Source organism: Malurus melanocephalus, unplaced genomic scaffold (genome assembly GCF_030028575.1).
Source record: "Malurus melanocephalus ecotype Western Australia unplaced genomic scaffold, MMel_1.1 scaffold_557, whole genome shotgun sequence".
Classification (NCBI taxonomy): Eukaryota; Metazoa; Chordata; class Aves; order Passeriformes; family Maluridae; genus Malurus; species Malurus melanocephalus.
The window spans coordinates 208084-232113 of record NW_026623789.1 but is presented as its reverse complement, the minus strand read 5'-3'; the positions used below and the strand labels follow the sequence as shown (position 1 = coordinate 232113).

General features: G+C 38.0%; 1 protein-coding gene across 1 annotated transcript; it reads left to right on the top strand.

Moving 5' to 3' along the window:
* The first annotated feature begins 6 nt into the window (after window positions 1-6).
* Window positions 7-23989, top strand: DNAAF5 (dynein axonemal assembly factor 5). The gene is made up of 13 exons (XM_057382237.1): window positions 7-24; window positions 890-1074; window positions 2082-2206; window positions 2495-2610; window positions 6564-6796; window positions 7884-8096; window positions 10140-10283; window positions 13815-13983; window positions 16344-16491; window positions 19551-19701; window positions 21004-21160; window positions 22342-22533; window positions 22990-23989. Exons 1-13 carry the CDS (start codon window positions 18-20, stop codon window positions 23127-23129), a joined length of 1980 nt encoding a protein of 659 aa, XP_057238220.1. The 5' UTR covers window positions 7-17; the 3' UTR covers window positions 23130-23989.
* The last annotated feature ends 41 nt before the right edge of the window (window positions 23990-24030 follow it).

Here is a 24030-nt window from a genome sequence, read left to right as displayed (position 1 = left end):
TGGCCTGCGCCCGGGCCATGCCAGGTGCGGCTGAGGGATGGATGGGCAGCGCTGGGATGGGGTGAGGGGGCTGAGCAGGGGACACCAGCAGGGATACAGGGATACAGGGATACAGGGATGCAGGGATACAGGGATGCAGGGATGCAGAGATGCAGGGATATAGGGATGCAGGGATACAGGGATGCAGGGATACAGGGATGCAGGGATGCAGGGATACAGGGATGCAGGGATACAGGGATGCAGGGATACAGGGATACAGGGATGCAGGGATGCAGGGATGCAGGGATACAGGGATGCAGGGATGCAGGGATAGAGGGATGCAGGGATACAGTCAGGAGAGAAATGAGAGTTCACACACACCCTCACAGGTGTGCTTTGGAGGATCTGTTGGAGAAAAAGCATACCACGAGCGTAGGCTGAGCTGTTACATGTGGGTAGTAGCAGGAGGAGGGGCTAGGGGAGGSTATGTGGGCAGTGTTCAGCGCTGATACTGTATAAAGTTAAAGCTGCCTGCTACAGAAACACAGCGGCCTTAGTCAGGTTGCTGTTCATGGTGTTAAAGAGTCGTGTTGCAACAAATCTTTCACCCACGCAGCGAAAAAATAGAATTATGGAGCACGAGTAATCCCGTCCACCCAAAATCAACTTGCCGGCCCCAGCAACTAGTGGATGTCATGGATATGTTCATGCTGCACAGAATCAGAGAGTGGTTTGGGTTTGAAGGGAGTAGATAATCTAATCTGTTAGATCATCCAATCTGCTAGATCATCTAATCTAATAGATCATCTAATCTTATAGATCATCTAATTCCARCCCCCTACCATGGACAGGGATGCTGCCCACCATGGCAATTTGCATGGCTGATGTTTCTGTGTTTTTGCCCTAACAGATCACTTCCATATGCAGTCAGAGTCTCTGATAAAACCCTTAATGCAGACAATTTCGCACCAACACTACAGAGTMCGTGTTGATGTGATTCAGGCTACTGGAGCAGTGATACAGTTTGGGAATGCAAAATCCGTGGATGATGTCCTGTCTCATCTGGCYCAGAGATTATTTGATGAGATTCCCAAGGTGTGCTTTTCTTCCATCTTTTCTCTGTATTTATTTTAAATCTAAAACCCATCCGACAGGGTGGGATTTTTTGGTGTTTCTCTCCCTGCTTCCTCAGTTTTCAGCTGTCATGCTGAGCTCTGTAAATATGTTTAATCCCAGACAGAAATTAAGGACCACAGCCCCTCTCTCTCTCCCSGTTCAGGTCACCTGTCCTGGCATTGCTGTTTGTGCAGCTCCTCCCTAGCAGAGCTTGAGACACCCAAAAGTCCTTGACTTAAGATAAACTCTGCTTAGCAACAAGTAAACATCAGTGTGATACTGGCATTGTTCTCATGCTAAATCCAAAAACTGCCTAGKTGAMCTCTGTCCCAGCTGAARGCAGGACAATGTCCCACCCAGCCTTTATCAGTTAAAAGCTATCCCAAACCAATGCTGTGACTGCTGTCTGATTCAGCAGGGTGTTGAAGATTGTAGGCACCTTTTTGTKCTAATGGGTGCCTTCAATTCTGTCTTAAATTCTCTGTCACATCTCTCTGAGCCTTGATTCTATGGCCTTTTCAGATATTTAACAAATACAGTATTGGTCTCTTTATAAGATGCATTTGAGGCAGTGATTTTAAAATTAATCATTCCTTTGTAGTGAACAGAGAAAATTTTCTTCTGGAGATGTGCTTTGAAGGCTACAAATTCCAGAGAAATGTACATTTCTTACATTCTCAGGAAGGAATTAACCATGACAATTTAGTTTTCTGAGTTAGGTCTGTATCTTGTCTTTGTCTCAGAGCTCTGCTTTTGTGCAGCAAACAGTCTAAGACTGATTAAGCCAGAGTGAAAAATGAAAATGTGGTTCCTGGTGTGTTACTTAAGATGCTTCCTGCAAGTGAGGGAATGCTGGGTTGTTTTAATTTCTTCTGAAAGCATTGATGTGCTTCTCCAAGTCTTATATACAGAAAGCAAATACTGTATTTAATGTTTTTCTGTTACTTTCCTGACATATTTTAAGTAGGTTTCTTGTATCCCTGTAGGTAAGGCATGCTGTAACAACTGTCATTGGAGAATGGTTACTGCACCTCCGAGACAGATATTCATATTTTCACAAGCTGATCCCCCTGTTACTTGGCAGCTTTACTGATGAAATTCCTGAAAATWCGTAAGTGGAACACTTACTTTCTTTTTCTTTTTTATTTTTTCCTTCTTAAATAGATGTCAAAGAAGTGTTCCTAAGTTCACAAATGTCTTGCTTGGAGGACAAAAACCCCACTTGTGTTTGGTTGTTTTTTCTTAAACTGAAAATATTAGTATTATCTTCAGTAACTTTTGTTATGGCACATTTAATTAAATGCGAGAGAGACAAAGACTGGAGTGGACAGAAACAGAATTATCCCTGGGAAGAAGATTTTAAGGACATGGTGGTATAAAACTCTTATTTTATATCTAGGAAACTGGCTTGGACCTATTGGGAAAAGATAGGCTTGCAGTGGGAGAAAGAGAATGAAGAAGATTTGAAGGATAAGATGGATTTTAGTGTTTCACCTTCTCATTATCCCAAAGGAGGTAAGTGTTGTGCTCAGAGTGGGTTTTGCTTCCTGTAAAATCTCCCAGAGCTGCAGTGCAGAACTGACAGCAGAGCAGGACTGGAATATTCATTACAACATGTAATATTAATGTAGAGAGGTAGCACGTATAAAAATATAATCTATGTAATTTATTTATATAGACTTATTTAAATTATTTTCATTAAAATTTAAATTATAGAAAATAATTGTTCAATAACTTCTTTTTTTTTTCTTTAGTCAAAAAATTCATTTTAGAGAAAGTAAATGAGGCTGCTGAAAAAAAAAGTAAAGCAGTGATGCAGAAGCAGCAGTAAATTCCACATCAACAGCAGCCAGGTGCACAGGGGGCACAGAGATGACTGAAAAGGAAGACAGGAAGGAACCCATGAGCTGAATTTTTGAATAATAAGTATTGGTCACAGCATTAATGAACCACATAATTGGTGTGGAAGCAAAATTTGCAATGAAATTAGTTTTCTGTGAGACACTGGGATGCCACCTAAAATCTGCCAGCATACATGAAGAATGTGGGAACAGAGAAATTTCCTTTATTATACACAAAACCCCCAAAATATGCAGAATGGGCAGTTTACATTTTAGTACCATGTGATTTATAGGTGGCTTTCAAACATCGTGTTTGCAGTRGCTTGAAGCTTGTTTCCTGTCCTGGGTTCACAAAGTTAATGTTTAAAAATCTTCATATGGGAGTTGGGGGGAGAAAAAGTTTAACTGGCTCATTTATTGATTTCTATACTCATATTTAACAGAACAAAAACTCTTTTTGGTGTGAAAGAACAGGTTCATGCTTGACTTGTGCYTACATGACAATCACATCACAGAATACCCAGCAGCAAAATCCTTTCCATGACACTGGGTTCCGGAGTTCTTTCTTCTTTGAAATTACACTTCTTTTTTTTTTCTTCAAAGTTGTTTTACTCAGTAATGCTTGAATGAAAGGGGAAGCACTTCATAATGGTGACTGGTTTGACAGAACTGTTTAGCTTTGAAGGCAGGCAAGTTGATCTGTCATCCTTTCCAATCTTCTTTCTTTCCTCCTYATTTTATCTATGATTTTACCTCAGGGGTTTGGAAATGCTAAAGAACGCTTTTACTTCCACTGGTCATGGCAGAAACATATTTCTTCTTCTGGCAGTCAGGKGATCTTTTAACAGATATAAACTGATGAAGTTGAGTGCCTAAGCTCCAGTCACTTATTTTGCAGTGACTGTGATATAGTGAAGGTCATGAAATGCTTGCTCTCATTGTCCTTGGAGCAGTGATCACCATTTTTACAGCTGATGGGGTGACCTCGGTCACTTYTCTCTGTATGTGTGTAAACTGTTTTGGTGGAGCTTTTTAGAAAGTGACATTTCCCAATTACTTCATAATTAAATGATATGTGATCTCCGAAGTAATCTTCTTAGCACAATAACTATGCTTCATGAATTTGGGCAAYATTCCAGTCCTACATTAAATTTAATTTACATGCATTTTGCTGGGTAGAATGATGCAGTTGAGGCTTCAACGTGACATATGTGTGTGTATTTATATAAATGTGCACATGTAAATAAGGAATATTTTARAGAAATGACCTGATCATTTTGGACTTGAGTCCCAAGTTAATGCTGACTTTTAGGTATCATTTCTTGCTGCATATCTTTACTTCCAAATTGTCTTATTAATGTGACAGAAGAGAAGAAAAATCAGAGGAGAGGATGATCGGCTGCTTAATCTTACAGATACAAAACTGTATCAGAGACACTTATAAATATAATATGCTTTAGTTTCGAGTCATAATTTGTTGTGTCCTACTACAAATTGTGCATGGCTGATTTTTATTATATGTGTCCTTTCTGTTTGCTCTCCACGAACATTTGGTTGGTTTGTTCCTTTGGGAGCTGGGTTTGTGTTGGCATTTTTAAAAAATATGATAACGATGTACTTTAGCACATTTTTTTGCTGTTTCTTCTGACTTTAACAGCAATATTTTTTTACAACTGTGAGTTCGTAGTACATTTTACTTTTAAGTACCTTTATCCAGCTGTCAAATTAATGGCCCTGCCATGGGAGTGCCCTGCTTTGATCTCCTGGTGACAGCTCCTGCAGGTCAGAGGGGGAGCAGGGCAATCCTGGTGTCATGCAGCCATGGAGCAGCTTGCACTGAGCACTCATGGCCTGAGGATACAGGTACAGACAGTTCAGAGCAGGGAAAGCTTTGACAGGAGTAGCTACAGGGATAAATGCCTGCATCTGAACATCTGAAATGAAGGAATTGCTGATAAAGAATGATCCGAATTCTTCAAATGAAATTCTGCCTCCGGTCAGATRGGATGCCAGTCTGTATTTGCTGTCTCAAGTTGATTTCTTTATTTGACCTTTTGCTACTCATTGCCAGTTTTCATAATCCAAAGTGTTTCCTCCATAGCAGCAATTCATGTCCTGATGCTTGAATTTTATTTTTTTCCCTACTTAGGTATTTTATAGGTTTTTCTAAGCCTTTAGTATCTTCAGACCATTTAGTTTAGTCAGTTTTGCTTTTAGAATTTGTAGCTACACAAGCCAGAGCAGGAAAATATTGTGAGACAGTTCAGTCATTTTCTTCCTGAGCGTTTACAGGASAACTCTGTATCAGAAATAAAAAATGCACTCACACATTCAGTGTACTTTGACACCTCATAATGAACGATKTCTCTTTCTTAAAACAGCCTGTGAACATTGTGAGTGGCAATTATGAGATCGTGGTTCTCAAAGAACAGCTTTTCAGATTTTGTTTGTGTAACCATATACAGTGTTAAGAGAAGAAAATAGACTCTAGAAGAAGAAAATCACTWAAAAAGTTTGTTGCTGTTCTTTGGAAAGAGCTGTCACAGCTTTATATGCAAAATACAGAAGAGGACGTTTGTTAGATGTTGGTGATATTGGCCAAGTTGCTTCTCTGAATCTCAGTATGTTATAAATTAACTAAGAGGTAAATTTGATGATTACCAAGACAGGACAGTTGGCATTTGTTGGGAAAGGTTTATTATTTCTCCAGAAGTTGTCATCCTCTGTTGAGGCAGGCAATATGTATTTGTAACATTTTGGGATTCTGTTTAAAATCCAAAGATAACAACAAAAACTCACTTTCCACAAAGTTCTTACATAATAAATGCAGTCTTAAGAAAAAAAAAATATATATATATCCCCCCCAATTCCTGTATCATCTTCCATATTTTTAAAAAATATATTATTCAATTTTTGAGACATGGAAGAAGCACTCCAGTGAGCTGCTTTTCCTGAAAAAGCCTGAGGAAGGAGATTATATAACAGCTGTGATTCCTAAAACACTATCAATTTGTTGGCCTGATCTATTACACAGCCTCTGYACAAGCCATAGTTCGTGCCCTTTCTGCCATCAATTTGCCAAATACACTTTTAACCTTTTCCTTTAGAGGGCACAATTGACATTGTCTGTTTTACTGCAGCTCKTGTCCTCTGTACTGTTTGTGACTTCTACCTTTCTTTCCCTCTCTAAATTATTTTTAACTCAGCATTTACATGCAGAAGTCCTTTTTCTGTTTATCTGTGTGTGTTTCAGTTTATTTTTCATGGGATTTGTGTTGCTATCAAAATTAAAAAGAAATTTCCAAAGTGAGTACTAAGACACACACTCATTTATATTCTCTTTCTATTCTCCTTCTGTAAACATTTTAAAGCATGAAATCAAAATCAGCATCCAGCAATAAATACATAATTTTTCAAAGAGCCATGTGGAGTTTTAATTGTGCACTATATATTGAAAAAAACACAACTTGCACAGGTAAATTCCTCATCAGCATTTGCAATATTTTGTTCTATGCTGAAGCAGACACCTCAGAGCTCTTACCTTGCAGCTTTTAAATTTTTCTGAGGATTATGATGTGTTAGCTTTTCCTTTGATGTTTCTTTTTGSTTTGTTTTTATTCCTTTTAGAGACTCGACCAGGACTGGGTTGTCGGGAACTTGTGTCRAGAAACCTCTCCAAAATTCTGCCAGGTCTGTGTCATGACATGACAGACTGGGTTGAAAGCACAAGAATCAAAGCATCCCAGCTCCTCTATACATTATTATTGCATGCAGAGGATCACATCACCCAGCACATGGAGCTGCTGCTCAGAACTTTGTACCAAGSGTGCTCAGATGAAGAAAGTGAAGTGGTTAAAAATGTAAGTTTGATCTGTTAAAGTGGCTGTTGTWCACTGAATAGAGATTTTCTAGGCTTGGGTTTGTTTTCTGAATGTTGGCTTTATCTTAGGTCACTGGAAATTGCCCGTTTCTTTCCCTATGGAGGAGGATGGGGTTCACATCTACATAGAGTATGTTACAACTCCTTTGAGTCTTATCTTTATGGAAAGAAACAGCTCAATATRGTGCAGGTTTAAACTAATAAATTCATGGTTATCGAGACAAAAAAAAAAAGCATGATTCAAGTATTAATTAGGTGCAAAAAAATCRTAGCTAAATCACTAGACTGAAAAATGTTTGGGGAAATAAGCCACCCATGAAATTCATGGGATAGGGAGTGTTCCTGTTGCACAGGTAATGCAACAGGAGTTGTTTGTTTCTCTGTTCATGCACACRATTGTAACCATTGGGCATCAGTCAGGCAGCAAGCTCTGGTGTGCTGGTATTTCATGTGGAATACAACATCCTGATATGTCTGAAAGGCAGGGATGGGATCAAAGGGTGTCACTGTCACGGGGAATACACAGGAATTTAAGCTTTTTCAGTTAAAGAAGTAAGGTGGAAAGCAGTGGGCAGTTCCCCCATGGCATTGCTGCCACACTTAACCAGATCTGTAATGTCAACTTCAAGGTATAGCACAATAACAAAAAATTCCTCTTCCAGGTTTTTACAGCTTTTAATAAATTGGGTGGTGCATTAAAGGCAAACCTGAAAACAGCATTTGAGGGACAAAATGCTCAACTACTAAATATGCAACATCTGGTTATTCTAAATTGGAAACTTTATTATATTGAAAGTTGTACACTTTGTTTCTGTGCACTGCTTTCTCAAGGAAGTTTGTCTGATGTGGGGAAGGCTGCTTGCATGCCTTATTATGGCTTACTGAACACGTCAAGAAAATTTCTTYATGCATATAATCATTACTGAGTGAGTGGAAAAGGCCTACAAGGCAACTGCTGAAGCATTTAAAATAACAGCTGGAATTGTAAAAAGAAAAAGCCCATGATACTTTGAATGGTCTTTGTGTTTTTGGRAAAATCCTCAAGTTATTCCTGTTCTTTTTTTCAGAGTGTGAAAGCAGCAGAATTGATTGGAACATTTGTCAATCCTAAGGTATCTTTGAAATTAATCACCTCAGCYTTTGAGCAGACACCCAAAGCATCCTGTGTGATGGTTCTGGCTGCAGTGATTCGAGGTAGCCCAAAAGAAATCTTGGAGCCTCATGTGAGCCAGCTTGGCAACATGCTGGCACAGGCTGGAGTCTGTCAGAGATCTGAAGAGGTGAGGAGAGATGACAAACAGGATGCAGGCTTGGACAAAATGATTTTTTTTTGCTTTTTCTCCCTAAATGCTCCCATTCCTATCCCTCTCTTGCACACCTATCTCAGGATATAGCTGTGGAGGTGTGTTTGAGCCAAACAGGAGCTTTCCCCATTGTTCCTGGGCCATGTTGTGGTCTCCTGGGCAAATCTGCTGCTTGCTCTCAGGGGATGCAGGTTCAGGTTTGAGAACTGCTGGGAAAGATTTGCTRTAGTGGTAAAAGATTGAAGAGGCATGGCAGGGAGAGAAGGAGCTGTTTAACTAACAAAGGACTGGCTTGGCTGGTCCTGAGGCAGAGTTTAACCCATGCTTTGAAATTTCTTGTGTTCACAATCTGAACGAAATCATGCATTCCCATCCTAATCAGTAAAAATGTCTGATTTTTTTTATAGTCTGTTGTAATTGGCATGCCTTCTTATTGTTACCTGTTTTTTCTTTTCTATTCTTGTTTTCTATTTTAAAAGGAGGTATCAGTACTTTATGTGTACATTTAGGAGAGTACTTTGTAAACTTTTGGGCTTGGTTACTTCTCTTTAAGTGAAARTCTAGAAGGAAGACCTTTATCAATTAGAAATTTACTCCTAAGTGTATCCTTAGTTAATAACTGAGCCAAAAGACCATTTTTATTTTACCATTTGAAGAATATTCATCAATATTCATATRTAAGGAGATAAGACATTCTCTTAAATATGGAATGGATATTTTTTAACCTGCAGGATTTTTTTTCCTTCCCATGTTCAAATGTAGATCTGTTCGAGATGCACAAGAGGAATCCCTGTAATTTTCCCCACAAATGAAATCCTGGCTTTCATTCCACCAGAAGTTTGTTAGAGCTMTGCTGTTAAGATGACCAAAAAAGGGCCAGTGCTGTGCCTTGAGGAACTCTGACTTCATGTCAGAGGCTTCCTATAAAAYAGTTATTCATGTGTGCAGACTGAATCTGGCCTAATTGTCTTTTGGAGCCAATGTAAAATATACATTTGAAGTTCTTCCCTCATTAGGTTTCTTTCCTAATGGAACATGTACCAGTGATGCAGGAATTAACCTTAATCTCCATGAAGCCTGTGATGATTAGGAGCTCATATAAGTGGAAGCACTATAACCTGATTGTTCAAATAACAATTCCCTGAGGTACATCTGCAAAATTGCTGTGAGGTTTAAGCTTACCACTTCCATGTGGAATTAGCTCCAGGAGTCAGATCCATCTGCAGCTGAAGGTTTGGCAGAATTGTTCCAGCCTTTASTCTTGGAAAACAATCTCTATTTTAGCCAGCAAACGCTGCACAGACACTGTTTAGCTAAGGATTGACCAKGTCCATGAGATTAATAACACTTACAGCTAACCTATTCCTAGACTTGATTTGTTTTTTGGGGGTAGATTTGTAACAATGGCCYCTTCTGTTCACTGACAGCTTCATGAATATCTGATACACTTTATCATAGAAGTCATGGCAAACTAACTGACAACAATATTGACTTCAGCTGGTATCAGTTGGATCAAGATAACATGAATCAAGCTGCATCAAATGAGATAAATTGGCTGAGATAAAAGCTCAGGTTTTCTTCGTTTATGTATTTAGCTGTCATTGTTCATCCCAAATAGTCAAACATGGAGTAAGGTTTCAAAGAGTTGTAATGAATATGTTATTAATTAACAAATTGCACTTGAGAAAGRGAAAGTACTGTTAGCAAGCACTGCAAAATGCTTTGATGTTTTTATTCATCATTCACCAGTGGAACCATTGTGTGATTAAGAGCAGGATCATTTATTTTGTTAACAGGACAAGGTAAATACAAACAAACTGTGGAAGGAAGACTATATTGAGTTCTGTAAAAGTAGAATGGAGGTAATTAGAAGAACTAACATGAAATTRTMAATATRTTACCAATGTAGGGGTTATACCATGCTCAGATTTTATTAYTGTCATTTCCCATATCSCCCTTAAAGACAACKTTGTATTTGCWAAGAAAACATAATAAATATGTGCTTTTATTAAAAAATAGGTCTTTTATATGGAGCAGTTGCTTTATTGTGTWCAAGCATTGATTGAAGTGTGCCAGGAAGACTGCAAAGAAATCAGCTTGCAGCTAATGAAAGTTTTGGTGACCAYAATGGCAGTACCATCTTCTCAGGACCTTAAAGAAAAGGTAAACTATGAGCTGGTTTAATGTTTTGTTGTATTTTTTTCCTATTGGTAAGACACTTTGTGTGAGCAGAGCCGTAATTACTTGTGGAGAGTATTTGTGGTTAGTCCAGGGCTGTGCATCTCTCTCACTGTACCAGAATGAAGTTTGGAGTTGGGTTTACAATTTGGGAGAATGGTGTTTCTTCATAACTTTGATTAAAGGCTCATGGAGTTAAAATACATTCTGGTTCCAAGAAAGGCCCTGAAATTCAGTTTTATTTTGTGATCCAAAGCACCCAGTATGGGTCTGTTGCTGCAGTTACAACTAGGATTTTAATTCTCCATGAGTGTGTTTAGGTTGGGAYTCAGAATAGATGGTTTGAGGTGCATTATTGGAGCATGGGAAGCTCAGAGCTGGATGGGGCAGATGGGCCTAGAAGAGCAATACTTCATTTGGGTGGGTATTAATCACCTACCCACAGTTCAGGAAAAGTTTTGGARCAAGAAGTGTCCAAGAATTTATGTTTGTCACTGGATTCTGCAAAGCCTTGGGCATGCTGGTGCTGTTTTGGACTGTTGATATTTGTTTTTTATTGGCTATAAGTCACTGTGAATGTTTAGTTAYATGCAGGAAAAAACTCAATTTTATATTCTGACTATTAAAGAACAATTCACCTAGAGGTCAAGAGTATTACTAGCCTTAAAAATGTGAARGTTTCATAGTGATTTTTTAATCTTTAGCCAAAGATCAGACTGATTTTACAGTAGTTGACCTTTTTACCTCCCCACAAGAAACAAAAGTTTAAATGTCACAGGAATGCTTTAAAATCGAGGACAGCTGTACATGCCCAGATAATAGATGAGTTTTTTTTTGGCTCAACATTATCTCACCCCCTTATTTTTCTCTTCCTCTTTCTTCCCTGAGCTAAATATCATATAAATCACTGAGCCATCCTCATGCAGTACAATTATGACCTATCCCAGTTGTCTTTTTTCAAAGATACACCTTAAGTGCAGTGGCTATTCTACTTCCTTTTCTCTTGCTCCCAGGCATGGTATTCCACAGGCCTGTGGAGCATCAGTATTTATGGCCCCAGAGCTGACAGGAAAGAAAGAAATAAAGTGCAACAAAGCTTGAAACAACTTTTGAAAAGACATTGCAGGTCAAAGAGGGGAGGGATGATGATCTGTCATATGGAGAGTGGGATTTTGTGGGGTTTGGGGTTTGTTTGTTTGTTTGGGGTTTTTTTAAAGACAAAAAAATTGGTTCTGGTAAGCCTTGGACAGATGGATCTGGAATGTTTTCTGTGGTATCTTGCCTGTTTATCCCTGCAGTGGTCTATAAAGTCAGCAATGTCCATTAAAAACCTTACAGCTTCATACTCCTACGAAGAATGCAGTTTCATGGAGATAAATCCTGATTTTCATAAACGGAAAACTTAATCTCCTGAGATTATTAAAGGTTTAAGATGTTCTTGCAGTTCCAGATGATTTTTTAAGTTGACAGTACTTTGTATGAGAATCCTTTTTCTCATTAGCCTTTCTTTCAGCTAGACACATACAAAATCTGGCAGCGAGATTACATAATTGCAATGTTTCAAAATGGTCACAAAGACAAATATGGCTTGAATTTTATTTTTTTTCTCCAGTTACTGATTATTCCAAAACTTCAAAGTGAGCTGTACAGCTTGGAGAAGGCAAAAAGTCCCTGTTAAAATAGCTTAAGAACATGTAGAACAAAAGTATCACAGCTGCTGTACAAGTATGAGGGGTTTTTTTTCTTCAGGAGAGAAATCTGTATTCAGACTCAAAAGATTTTGAGTATAAATATAAATTATTCCAATTTTGGCATTATAGAGCTTTAATTTAGGGTTTAGTGTAAGGGGACAGAAGACCCCTGAGATAGTGGAGACCACAAGTGCTGTGAGCTGATGGAGAGCACTCAGGCCTGGCCTGGGTTTTGGGTCCATCATTTTTTTTTATTTCTTTTTATTTAACTATGAGACACTGTTTAATGAGAAAATATSCATCAGTCTACTCGCATATTTAAAATATTCTCTCTTTTGTTTRATTTGTTTTTAATTGTACTCTTGAAACCAGAATTTACTTTAAATCACATGTGAATAATGTATTATTTTGTATCTCTTGGTCAATGGAAAAAAACCTTGTGTGTTATGGTAGGATTAATAATGGGGAAGAGTTTCTGTCCTGACACATTCTGTAAAATGTTCCAATTAATTTACAAGTAACTTATATATAAAATATTCATTTGTCTGAGTTGTTTTGGCTGTCTGGCAGAATGCTTYCAGAGAGGAGAAATCTATTGTGCTTGAGGCAGGCAAACCTGTTTTAAGAATAACCTTTGTCCTAAGCAAATCCTGATTTATTTATTCTTTTTCTTAGAATTCTCATTTATTTTCTCCACATCTGGTACTTCCATAAAAACATCTTTGTCTGGCAAGTGATTAGTCTGAAAGAGTCTAAAGGTCCTAGACATGTTTGAGCTAACTTGTGTGGTTGAGTTCAGCTTAAAAATATTAAAAATATGAGTACAATTTGTAGTTCTACTGAAGTTCTACTGAAATGATGTCACTCCCAGCACTGCACTCMATTTTTCTCTGCTGGAATGAGCTCTGCTGGCAGCACATGTTATTCCTTAGTGAGGTTCCCAACGGTGTTTTGCTCCCCAATCTTGATTCACAATCTACTGAAATCACCAAAACTTCCAGCGTGCTTTTAATCTCTTCCTTGGAGGAGTTTTATGCTTCTGGTAGGAGCCATCAGGAATTGTAAAAGCAAATTTTCTTATGCTTTGAAATACATCTGCTGCAAGTGATTAGGAAAATCTACAGGCTTCCTTGCCAGGCATGCTGGTGTCTGGAATTCATTTAGTAGTTCTTTTCGCATGTTTCATTTGTACATGTTTTATTTGCATGTCTCRTGGAATAGTCTTAACTCTAAATATGAAGAGGATATTTCTGATGTAACAGTGAATTTTGGGATTTCTAAGCAAAAACAGTTGAGAATTTCAAAATGAGCCTGCCCAGTTACTGTAAAGAGAGAACATCTTTCATGATTAAAACTGGGGGAGAAAGGGGAGAGGAGAAATGCCATGCCATGTCTTCTCTTACCTGCAACAGCAATGGTTTTTGGAAGCTGCCATAGCCTGGGATTGTGAGAAATTCCCCCTATGTTAATRTTTTAAAGCATTCTTAAATTAAGGAGAAATATCACTACATCTTTAAAACCACTAAGAGCATTTTTTATGATTTAGTTAGTTTTTGGATAGGCCTGCCCGTGGATTAGAGACTCTCTCATTTTGCTGTTAGGTTGCTGTGTTCCTCATGATTTCACTCTGAMATCAGGATAAATGTTTCACTTCAAATAAAAGTTAATGGATGCAATGTAGAGAGACATTAAATATCAATCTTTATTGTTTGATAGGAACTATGAAAATCTTCCAGTGTCTCTTTGTTCTTGAAGAATGAGTTTTAAAGGTTTTGAATTTTTTTTTTAATGGCTTCAGTTAAATATCCTGTCTCTATTTTAACAGGTGGAGAAAACAATGTCTTCATTAGCTGAAGTGCAACAATTGGAGAGTGTTCATTGTCTCTACAAGCAGCACACAACTCAGCTGATGGAATGGGTTTCAGTGTCCTGTGAAGGGTGGACTTCCTATTCCCCAGAAGTTTTGCAGTTTGAGGTCATCTCAACCCATTCAGGTACAATTTATTTAGCTCTGAAAAAAATACAGGCAGGATTTCCACAGCCTGCAGGCAGCTTGTGCTTTGTAATGAGCAGTGTAATAATCAGAAYCTTCAGAAGAATGTGATGGAAAGTGAAAGAAATGTTGAAGCAGCTCATATTCCCAAAGGTTCCATGGCTGCAGGGAGAATGCTAAAAGCACATAAGGAAAAGTGCGTTTTCAGATGAATGAAAATGGTGAGGATTAAGRGGAGACAAACTGTTTTAGCTTGTGTCCAAAAATCCATCCTTTTTTTTCCATCTATTCACTGGTCTTTCAGAGGACAGCACCTTTCTCTAAACCTTTCCTCCCTGCTGTTCTGCAGGGGTTGGTGACACACTTTGGTGAACATCTCACACACCTTCAGTCCTGCACAGCTCCCCAGGTGGCACCTGCATGGGGACATGGTGACAGGCAGTGCTTTTCACCTGGACACCCATTTTCACATTATKAAAATGGAAAGTTTATTTGTTATTTCCTTTCTGGTTGAAAAGGGGATGGAGACAGTAATTTCTGCACAGTTAGATGTTGACAGATATGTTTCAAAGGACTGAATCTTTTACAATTAATCCCTGAATCTCAAAAAAACCCTCATGAAAATTTTGTGAAGCACCCTCTTGCTGGTTTGTGCAGCAACCAGCATTAAGAGCTTTTTTTTTTTTGTTTTCACCTTTGGAAAGAACAAGAAGTTTCTTCAGTGCAAGATTTGAGAGGCCAACTTCTCTGTATATTTGCACTCCCATTTCCATGACTGAAGGACTTTCTAGACAGTTGTCTCTGTTTTCCTTAATGCTAAATAAATCATCAAATGTCTGGGCAAACATTTTGGCTTGCACCCARCACTGGTAATATGCTATTGTCTGTGTTTTCTGTCTGACACAGCAGCTCCTAGAGCTTTTTTTTTTTGCTTTCTTTTCATTCCCACACATAATGTTGTTTTTAATTAATTTAATCAGCTTTACTCAATTCATATTTCTCAGTTTTTACTGTTTTTAAGGAGCATATGCTTAAACWGAAATTAGCAGTGTAGTTTATTTTGTTTATTTTCCATCTGTTGAATTTGCTGTTATCAGTTTTGATATAGTAGTAGTGTCTTGTGAATGTCTCAGAACTCACATGAAGCAATGTATTTTGAATAAATCCTGTGAAAATAAAGACCTGTTTGTTGGCACAGACATTTAGCAAACTGCAGTTCAACACCCTGTATTGTTTCAGTCTAGACAGTGAAGATTTGGGGYTTTTTTCATTATTATTTTAAACATTAAATTTCTAGATATTATTAAATGCTATTGAACTTGTTTTGGAATCTTGAACACTTCAGTCTGTCCATCCTATGTGTGAGGAATATTCTTGTCATCATAAATACCAGTGTTGTGTCTCTTCTGGAGGGATTTTCTGAGTTACTGGAGTTGAATGGAATGTGCATCTCAAGGAAGCAATGCTGAAAAAGTTCCTAAAGGAAAGTAGTTTATTGTAAAAATAGAGCACAAAGAGCATTCTACTGCAAGAAACTTGCAGAATAAAGCATGTGTACAGTCTTTATATAATCTTCCTCTTTATAACCAGGCAGATGTTAGTTATTATCAAGGAGAAAGGCACAAATTTCCTTCACTTGTGGGAAAATAACTTATTAGAATGTTGGGATTACAACTTAGAGGGTTTTTTTGTTTATTCTTTAGTGGTAAAACCAGAATTCATCATAGAATATGAAAATATTAACTACAGAATTAATTTTGAAGATATTGTTATTTCTAAATAGGTTTATTTCTAACAGCTTTTAAAATTCATCATATTTTAGATTGTCTTACAAAATGAAAATAAGCATTATTTAAACATGGGGAAGGAATGCTGCTGCAGTAATTGTATTATCCAAATTTTGAAGCTGATCCTTTGGAGCAGGCCCTTTCCTGTGCCTCCAGGAGTCAGGAACATCTAGAATGCTGCATGTGGAAAAACCTGAAAGAAGAAAAATGTGTAGTTACTGCTGCTGTGTGGAGAGGAGTCAGGATCATGCCAGACTCAGTCTAGTTTTTCATTAAGTTTAGTAAAACCAAAGCTTTGTGCAGAGCCTCAGACTTTCAGAGAAAGCATTAATCCTCCACCCAAAATGCCCTCCTGTGCTGATGGTCCCAGAACTCCTGGGTGTCATGGATGGATCCATTCTGCACAGAGCCAGGGAATGATAAAATGGTTTGTGTTGGGRGGAATCTTAAAGATTATCCAATTCCAAGTACTRTTCTAACACCACTTGTATTACAAATTTTATTACCTATATATGAAACATCTCAATAGAACTTGCTAGTGTTCTGAAATCAGCCTGATGTGTTTGTTTTTTAGGTCCTGTCATAGGTGAAGCTCTTGATGACTTTATTCTCATTCTGAAGAYGTGTCTTCAGCCAAACAGAGATCCCCAGATGCGCTTAAAACTTTTTACTGTTTTATCCCAGTTGCTCCAGAAAGCGAGTGAAACCATCAATTCTCAGGGGTAAGTGGTAGCTGATTCCACAGAACTATTTGAAAACTACAGTGGCATTAAGAACTAATGAACATGGGAGTTATTTAACCCCCATAGCCGTGTCCATGTGAGCATGGCTGGAAGAAGAAAGTTTTTCCCTCCATCTTCTACAGCCAAATTTTGTTGCTGTAATTTTTAACAATATAAGGGTGGAGTGCAATAATCCAGAATAAGAAGGGTGAAGTGCAATAATCCAGAAGTATATATATAAATAAATGGAARTCTGGACTACCTGAGCCATTATGGGAATTAAAATGAGCTGCCAGCTTCATTAATATTCTCAGAAAAGAGAAATTATCAGTGGGGAAAAGGCAGAGGAATGTTTCAAAGTAATTCTCTCAGTGATAATGGCCACACACCAGCCCAGTCCTGCACACAGCAGTGGTTGAAGTTGTTTTGCTCAGGGCAGTGTGAGTGAATGGCCTTTGTCAGGATGAGATACATCCAGGGAGGGTCACAAACCTGTTTGTGTGAAGAATGGTCCAGTCCAGCTCATAATGAGGCCCTGTCCTCTGACAACAAAAGCAAAGCCATGAATTTTGCCAGTAGGTTTATTTTCAAGACTAAAAAGCAGTGGAAGGAGCTAAATACCTCTTTGAAGTCTTGATCCTACTTACCGTGGACATAGCAAAGRTTTTCATGTAGGAGGTAACATGTAAAGTTTGGGGTTTGAAGCATTGTTTGCAAAACGTTTTTGGAGGTTTTGATTTGTAAAAGCCAAACCAAATTTTGTTTCAAATTACCTGGGTTTAGGATGTTAAAATTTAAAAAAAAAACAGACAACAAAAACATACACATTACACCCCAAAACACAACAACCCACAAACATAAAGCAGAGTGCAGCAGTGTCGTGAAAGCAGAAAAGGAACCAATGCAGAACAAAAACGTATGAAAAATAACATGGAATGAAAGTTTAAGTTACAAGTTCATAAACTAATTTTAATGCAAATTCAAGCTCTGCTTTGTACATCTGCAGAAGAGCAGGGTATTAATGTCTCTGCAGATCATATTTTAATTCTCATATCCAGTTGAGAATAAAGTATCAACTTGTAAATACAAACAGCACAGACAGGGTATGTTTTTCCATGGAAATTACTCACTTTTAGAATTAAGTTACACAGATTTACAACAATAAGATCTGAAAATGGAAAAAGGAAGAATTTAATTGCATCAGCAACAGCAGAAATACCTCTTAATGGTAATGAGAGATAGTGTTGGGAAGCAGTAGTAAGGTCCAGTTGCACTCTCACATTCAYTGCTGGCAGTAATTTGTTCAGCTCCTTAAAATGGTTCTCACAGTTCAGATAGGAAGGCTTTTGGTTCTAATGCTAAACACAGTTGTGTGGTCACTTAATTGTGAGTCAGAAATGATGGAGTCAGATAATTGCCAGATATTGCTTTGCTGATACTGTTTCAAGACAAACATTCTCACAAATAGCACAGCACCATGGTTAACATAATGCTGATGGAATTTACCTTTGTGTTTTGACAGATMATTTTCTCACTGCAGTTTAACAGAAGGTTTTATTAAAAACAGAAGCAGCTACTGATCAGATAGCACAGACAGCACAGAGCTGCTTTTAGTTTTGGAGCTGAAAGGAAATTTGGAAAGATGGTGATCATTAGTTATTTTTTTTACAACTTTTTAAATAGAAAATTATTAATCCTCAAAAATATGTTTAAAATCGCACATCTAAAGGGTTTTACAGATTTAGATGAGTCTAAAGGGATGTCAGATTTCTTGTTATTACTTAAGTGCCATCTGCTGACAAGAAGGAGCAGTGGATGATCTCTGACTTGTTGAGCCTSCAGGGCTGCCTTGCCAAGGGAAGCAGCAGCCTGGTGTATCTGTTTTCAGAGTTTTGGAGGTAGGGATCTGCAGGTTTGTGTCAGCACATAACTGAGGCAATTCCTGGACAGCAGGGCCTACCTGCASTGTGCATTCTTTTGAAAGTGCTCCCTGGTAATTGATAGTTGTTAACATGGCCCTGTTGTGTTCCTCCTGTGTCTTGGCACAGCACTAAAGGGCTGCTCATTCTCCCTGGCACTGTAGGACTCTTACAAAAGTCACCAAGAGTTGATTCCCTTTGTGTCAGGCACAAAGGTGGCTGCACTTTGAGCAGAGCTTTGGGCACAGTGGCACAGAGGCAGAGTGCATTTGCTTTGCACAATACCAGCTGCTCTGTAAGGCACAGGCACAGAGAACAACCTGAGCCTCAGTTAGCCAGCCACTAAYGTCTCTTTGATGCAGCAAAGTATTAATTAATTTGTAAAATCTATATTTGTTTCCCTTAAGACTGTTTGAGCTTTAACTAAACAGGTGTGAGGGAATCTTGCCTATTGTAATTGCTGACTCTCACAGCAACTTTTAGCATTGTAACCCATTCAGTGGAGGAGGAGAAAAAAGCATCAGCAAAAATATCACAGATTTATTTGTGTTTGAAATAAAAAACCCTATCAGTGCGACTGGCACCATCARAAAATCCTACAGACCTCTCATCTTTGAGGGAGATGAGTTTCTGAGCCAAGAGAGAGCTGAAATATTCCATGTAGGCTTCCTGCAGTATCAGGAGCTCAGGTGTCATCAATAGCATTCACACTTCTCACATTATAAATAATTTTCACTGGGCAGTCTCAAAGGGCCTCACAGATATTAATGAGCCCTGACAGCATTGCAGGGGGTGTTATCTCCACTGCACACACAGACAAGGTGASACACAGAGAAGGTAAGCAGTTTACCAAGATAACACTGAGTCATGGTCATTGTCTGAAGTGGGAGCAAGTCTAGCCTCCCTTTTCTATGAATGTTAGGTATTTGTTTAAATATTATCTAGAAAAATTAAGTTATGAAAAGCTTATCACATACATTGCGATCACACTGGTTTAAAAGATGTTATTTATTTTTTTACAGTCTTTTTTCTCCCCTTTCTGCCTATGTTYCTATGACAGAAAATTCTCTTTTACATCCTGTCAGTCTCTTTATCACTTTCTCATGAACCTTTATTTTGCTTTCTTATTTTTGGCTTCAGGCTGTTCCCTAGCTACCTTGAGACTGTGATAAAAGACATCCTGGCTCCTAATCTGCAGTGGCATGCTGGAAGAACAGCAGCTGCCATCCGTGCTACAGCTGTATTGTGCCTTTGGGCTCTCATCCACTGTGAAATGCTTTCACCAAAAGAGGTAAATTCTCTCTTTCTCATCCTTTGAAATGTTGGGCATGAAAACAAAATAAATGCGAGGGGGAAAAAAGGAATAAATCCTTAGGGTAAGTAATATTTTCAGATGGACATACAGTTTCCATAATAAAGTTCATTATTGTGATTGAATGTTAATGGCTGAAACAATCAATAGGGAGGGATGATGATTTTCTGACAAGAGATCTGATTCCAGCAAAATGCTGAGCTGTAAAACTGACCAACATCAAATTTTGGAGCTATTTTTCCCAAAAGAGCATCGGTTCTGTAGCACAAGATACTGCCCACTATGAACCCAAATTTTTGGGTATTTGACATTTTTGGACCCTCAGCCAAAGCCCTGGAGCCAGCCAGGACATGCTGTGGTGTCACATGGCAAAGACAAGTCGTCTGGTTGCCTTGGAGCCCACAGGTCCATTTAGGGAAAATAACATCTAAAAGATTCCAAGAAAGGGCAGGAGGACTTGAGCTGGAACATGAGGAGTATCTGTAAAAACTGAAGTGGAGAGCTAATGAGGAGTACACATAAAAGAGATGTTACTCACCAGTGATGAAGGATTAATTGAATCTTGAAGGGGGGTTTTGAAGCTTCTTTGCTAAGAAAAGTAGCATTTTGGAAATGTGTTAAATACAGTGTTATTTTTTTTAAATAGATTTGAATAAAATACTGTCAAGTGTTCATAGACTTTATTGTCTTCATAACAGACCTTAACGGAACAAAATGCTTCAACACACAAAGCTGATTGAGTTCACACATATAAAAACGTTGATATCAGAGACTACTGTTCCAGCTGAACATTTTTATTCTGAATTGGTGTCTTAATGTCTATTTGGCATTAATGGATGGTGTGAAATGCACGGAATAAAGTTAAATTCGAACCTCCCAACACATCCCAGCATGGCTCTTCCTGTTGGAGTCCGAGCGCCATCTGCTGCTCCCTGTGCCCAACCCTCAGCTCCGCCTTGCTCCAAACTGGCAAATTTGGGGGTTTTTTTTTTCAAGGCGAGTAAGTTTTCAAGCTTTTACAAGCTTGAACATACTTGTGAGTTGCATAAAACCCATCTATTTATATACTGGGCATTCATCAGCGGGGTGATCGACTGGTGGATTTTTATTTTCCAAGCTAATGTTGAGGCAAAAGTAGCACTGTGTAACTTCCACGATTTTCAGGGTCACATTTATAGTTATTTTTTTTAACCAGTATCTGGCAGAGCTAATGGTAAGTGCTGTAACATTAAGTATATAACATTAAGTATATTGTTTCTATGCTTTTCCTATAAACTGTAGATCTTAAAAGTGAAAGATGAGCTGATGCCCCAAGTTATTGCTTCCTTGGATGAAGACTCTAAAATTACTCGACTGATGGCTTGTCGTATTGTTGATGTTTTCCTAAAAGTCTGTKGGAGGCAGTTTGATGCAGATAAATTTAAGAACACTTACACAGGTATGTGTAAAGGTTTAGTAGACTTGGGGTGGGGGCATTGTTGATTTTGTTTGTTTGTTTGAATCAAGATCTCAGTGTTGAAGAGTTATATTTTGCATTTTTACCCGAAGTACCGCAGTTTACTCGACTTTGAAGGGTTTGGCAGAATTGAGCAGTATTCCCRATGTCATCATCCATTAGACCACTAGATGGAACTTCACTCATTACTTTGGTTTGTGCAGGGTTTGCCAATAGCTCATCTGCATTGCTTCAGAGTTTGGACTATGTGAAATAATGTGCTAAGTATAGTGAGAGCAGAACAGTACTGCAGTGTATAAATGGATGTCACATTGTTCTCTGTGCTGTGCTTGAGGGCCAAGAGCAAACCATTTCAGTGTACCATAAATAGACTGAATAGGTAGTGGGTTGGGCTTTTATCTTAAAAAAAAAAAAATCAAAGAAGAAAGCCCTAATCTACAGTGCTGTATTGTCAATTAGAGCTAGGAGCTGTGATGCTTCTTAGCATGAAGTTTAAATGCTAAACCATGAATCGGGAGAAGTACAGGCTGTGCTTTGTGCCAGGATTTATCTTCTTGTATATACAAATAAATTGGGCTTTCCCTAACTCAGCGTCTTAACAACTGATACTTTTTATTACATGGCACACTAGAAATCTAACAACAAACATTTTTATTTTGGAGAAATACGTGATCAGACAATTGTCAATATATGTCTGTGTCTTGCATATTCAGGTAGTCTGMAGTGTAGTCATTCACTGAAACAGTAATATTTAATTAATTTAAGAATTTAAATTAATTGAATTGTTTCATAATTAAATTAATTAATATCTAATTAATAGAAATGCTGAACTTTACAGAGCACAGAAATACTTAAACTCTGTAGTTCTGTAAAGCATGAATAGACATCCATGGTACCTTGTTAGAAGGAGTGSTAGAGAATGTCCAACTAATTAAATACTTCTGTATATGTCTTTTATTAATGTTTGGAACCCATAATCCAATAATAATGAACGAGGAGCTTTTGGGAACAGTGCCATATGTATTTATTACATTCAAAAGACAGAAATATGTCATAAAAGCAACAATAATTTGAATGATGACAGAATATATTTGTTTTTCCAAGTGCAAAAGCCACCTCCTCTGTTCACTGAGCTTTTTGGTTATTTATATGCTCCTTTTCAGAGGTTTTAAAGCGTCTGGACGATGCCTCTTGTGATGTCCGACTGGCAGCTGCTCACACCTTGGCTAATTGGTTTAAGTGCTTAAAGGACAGTGATGTGAAATCCTCAATGGAAGGTCATGTTGAGTTTCTGTACCAAGAACTSTTGATACATCTCGATGACCCAGATGAAAATCTCCAAAAAGCTGTCCTAGGTAAAAATTTCAGTCATATATATTTTTAACAATGTTCTTTAAATAATTTTGAGTGTTCATGAAAGCAGCACATACAGGTAGAGGGTAATCCTGACAGGCTGGAGCTTTCCTTTGGGTTTCAGTGGATGTGAGCTCTGACCTTTTACCTGTGTGCAGAATGTACTGCTTTGCCCAGCAGGGCAGAGATTTTATAGATGGTAAACTGGATATGGAGCACAGAACCTCACCATTGCAGGGTGTGACCATATCCCAGCCTGTGGAGGGGCTCTCTGCAATTTATGTGTCCAAAAAATATCAAAATACAGACCTGAGCACATGGGGGAGGGAGGAGTCAGGTTGTCATCACTGCATCACTTGAAGAAAAATTTCCAGGTTTGCTTTCAGGTACCTTGAGGGAACTTGGGTAGAGAAACACAGGGCAGCTATTGATTTATAGAACATATTTTTGTTTTRCAGAGGTTTTAAAGGAAGGAAGCACTTTATATCCAGATCTGCTGGTGAGAGAAATTGAAGGGGTTGTACATAAACATCAAACACCCATCTATTGCAATCAGCTGCTGCATCACATTCAGTCAGCCAAGGCTTCAGCTTTATGAATCACTGCTGGGATTGTTTAGGAAACTGATGTGAAATCTRTATGACCTGGATCCTTTCTGTGTTTTTGTTTGCTTAAGAAAGRCTGAGTTGGAAATAGATTGTTTTTCCTTTGTAAATTTACTGTTGTCTCATTTAAAAGTGAAATTTGCACAGTTCTGTGTTCTTTGCAGTTAGAACAGTTCTTTGTGTTTTGTAGCACTAAAACAGTGTTTTAATTCATTTTGCATTGTTTTGTCAGATACAAGGTTTAAAGGAAGAAACTTTTTTTTCAGGAATTTAATTTTTAGATSATTTAATAATGTAATATTTTATTGTCAAAGTCTCTAATGTAGTACAGCAAGGATTCAGCCTTTCCAAAAACAGTTCAAACTAGATAAAATCAGAGTCCACATAGTCAGGTTTGTGGTCRGTTTTATTAGGAAAAAAAAGCAGCCAAACTTCTCTTGCATAATGCAGCAAAATGTATAATATTTTGATTATTTGTATTTATGCAGGTATAATAGGGACATAGTAGGTGGCACTAAAAGAATAGTTTTTATTGTATTACATTTCATGACTGAGAGTAAAGCTGAATTTTTTTAATTAATGTTTATACATGGGAAGAAATGTGCTCTTTTGTCATTTAGATTAACAGTATTTATATTTTTGTACTAAATAAATCACATTTGCAGTTTTTATGTTTATACCGTTGTGCCTTGGAAAGCAAGCAATGTTTGTTTGCGTGTTGCTTTGAAATTAAATTCTGCGACTTTAGGTTAAAGCTTGATTTGTTTGGGGGTTTTTAATACCTTTGTTGTGTATGAGTTTTGGTGTCATCTTATATTCTCAGCTGTGTAATAAAATAAGGGAGCTCCTAGATGCTTGTTTGTACCATTGTGGAGTAGTGGACTGCTTTTTTTT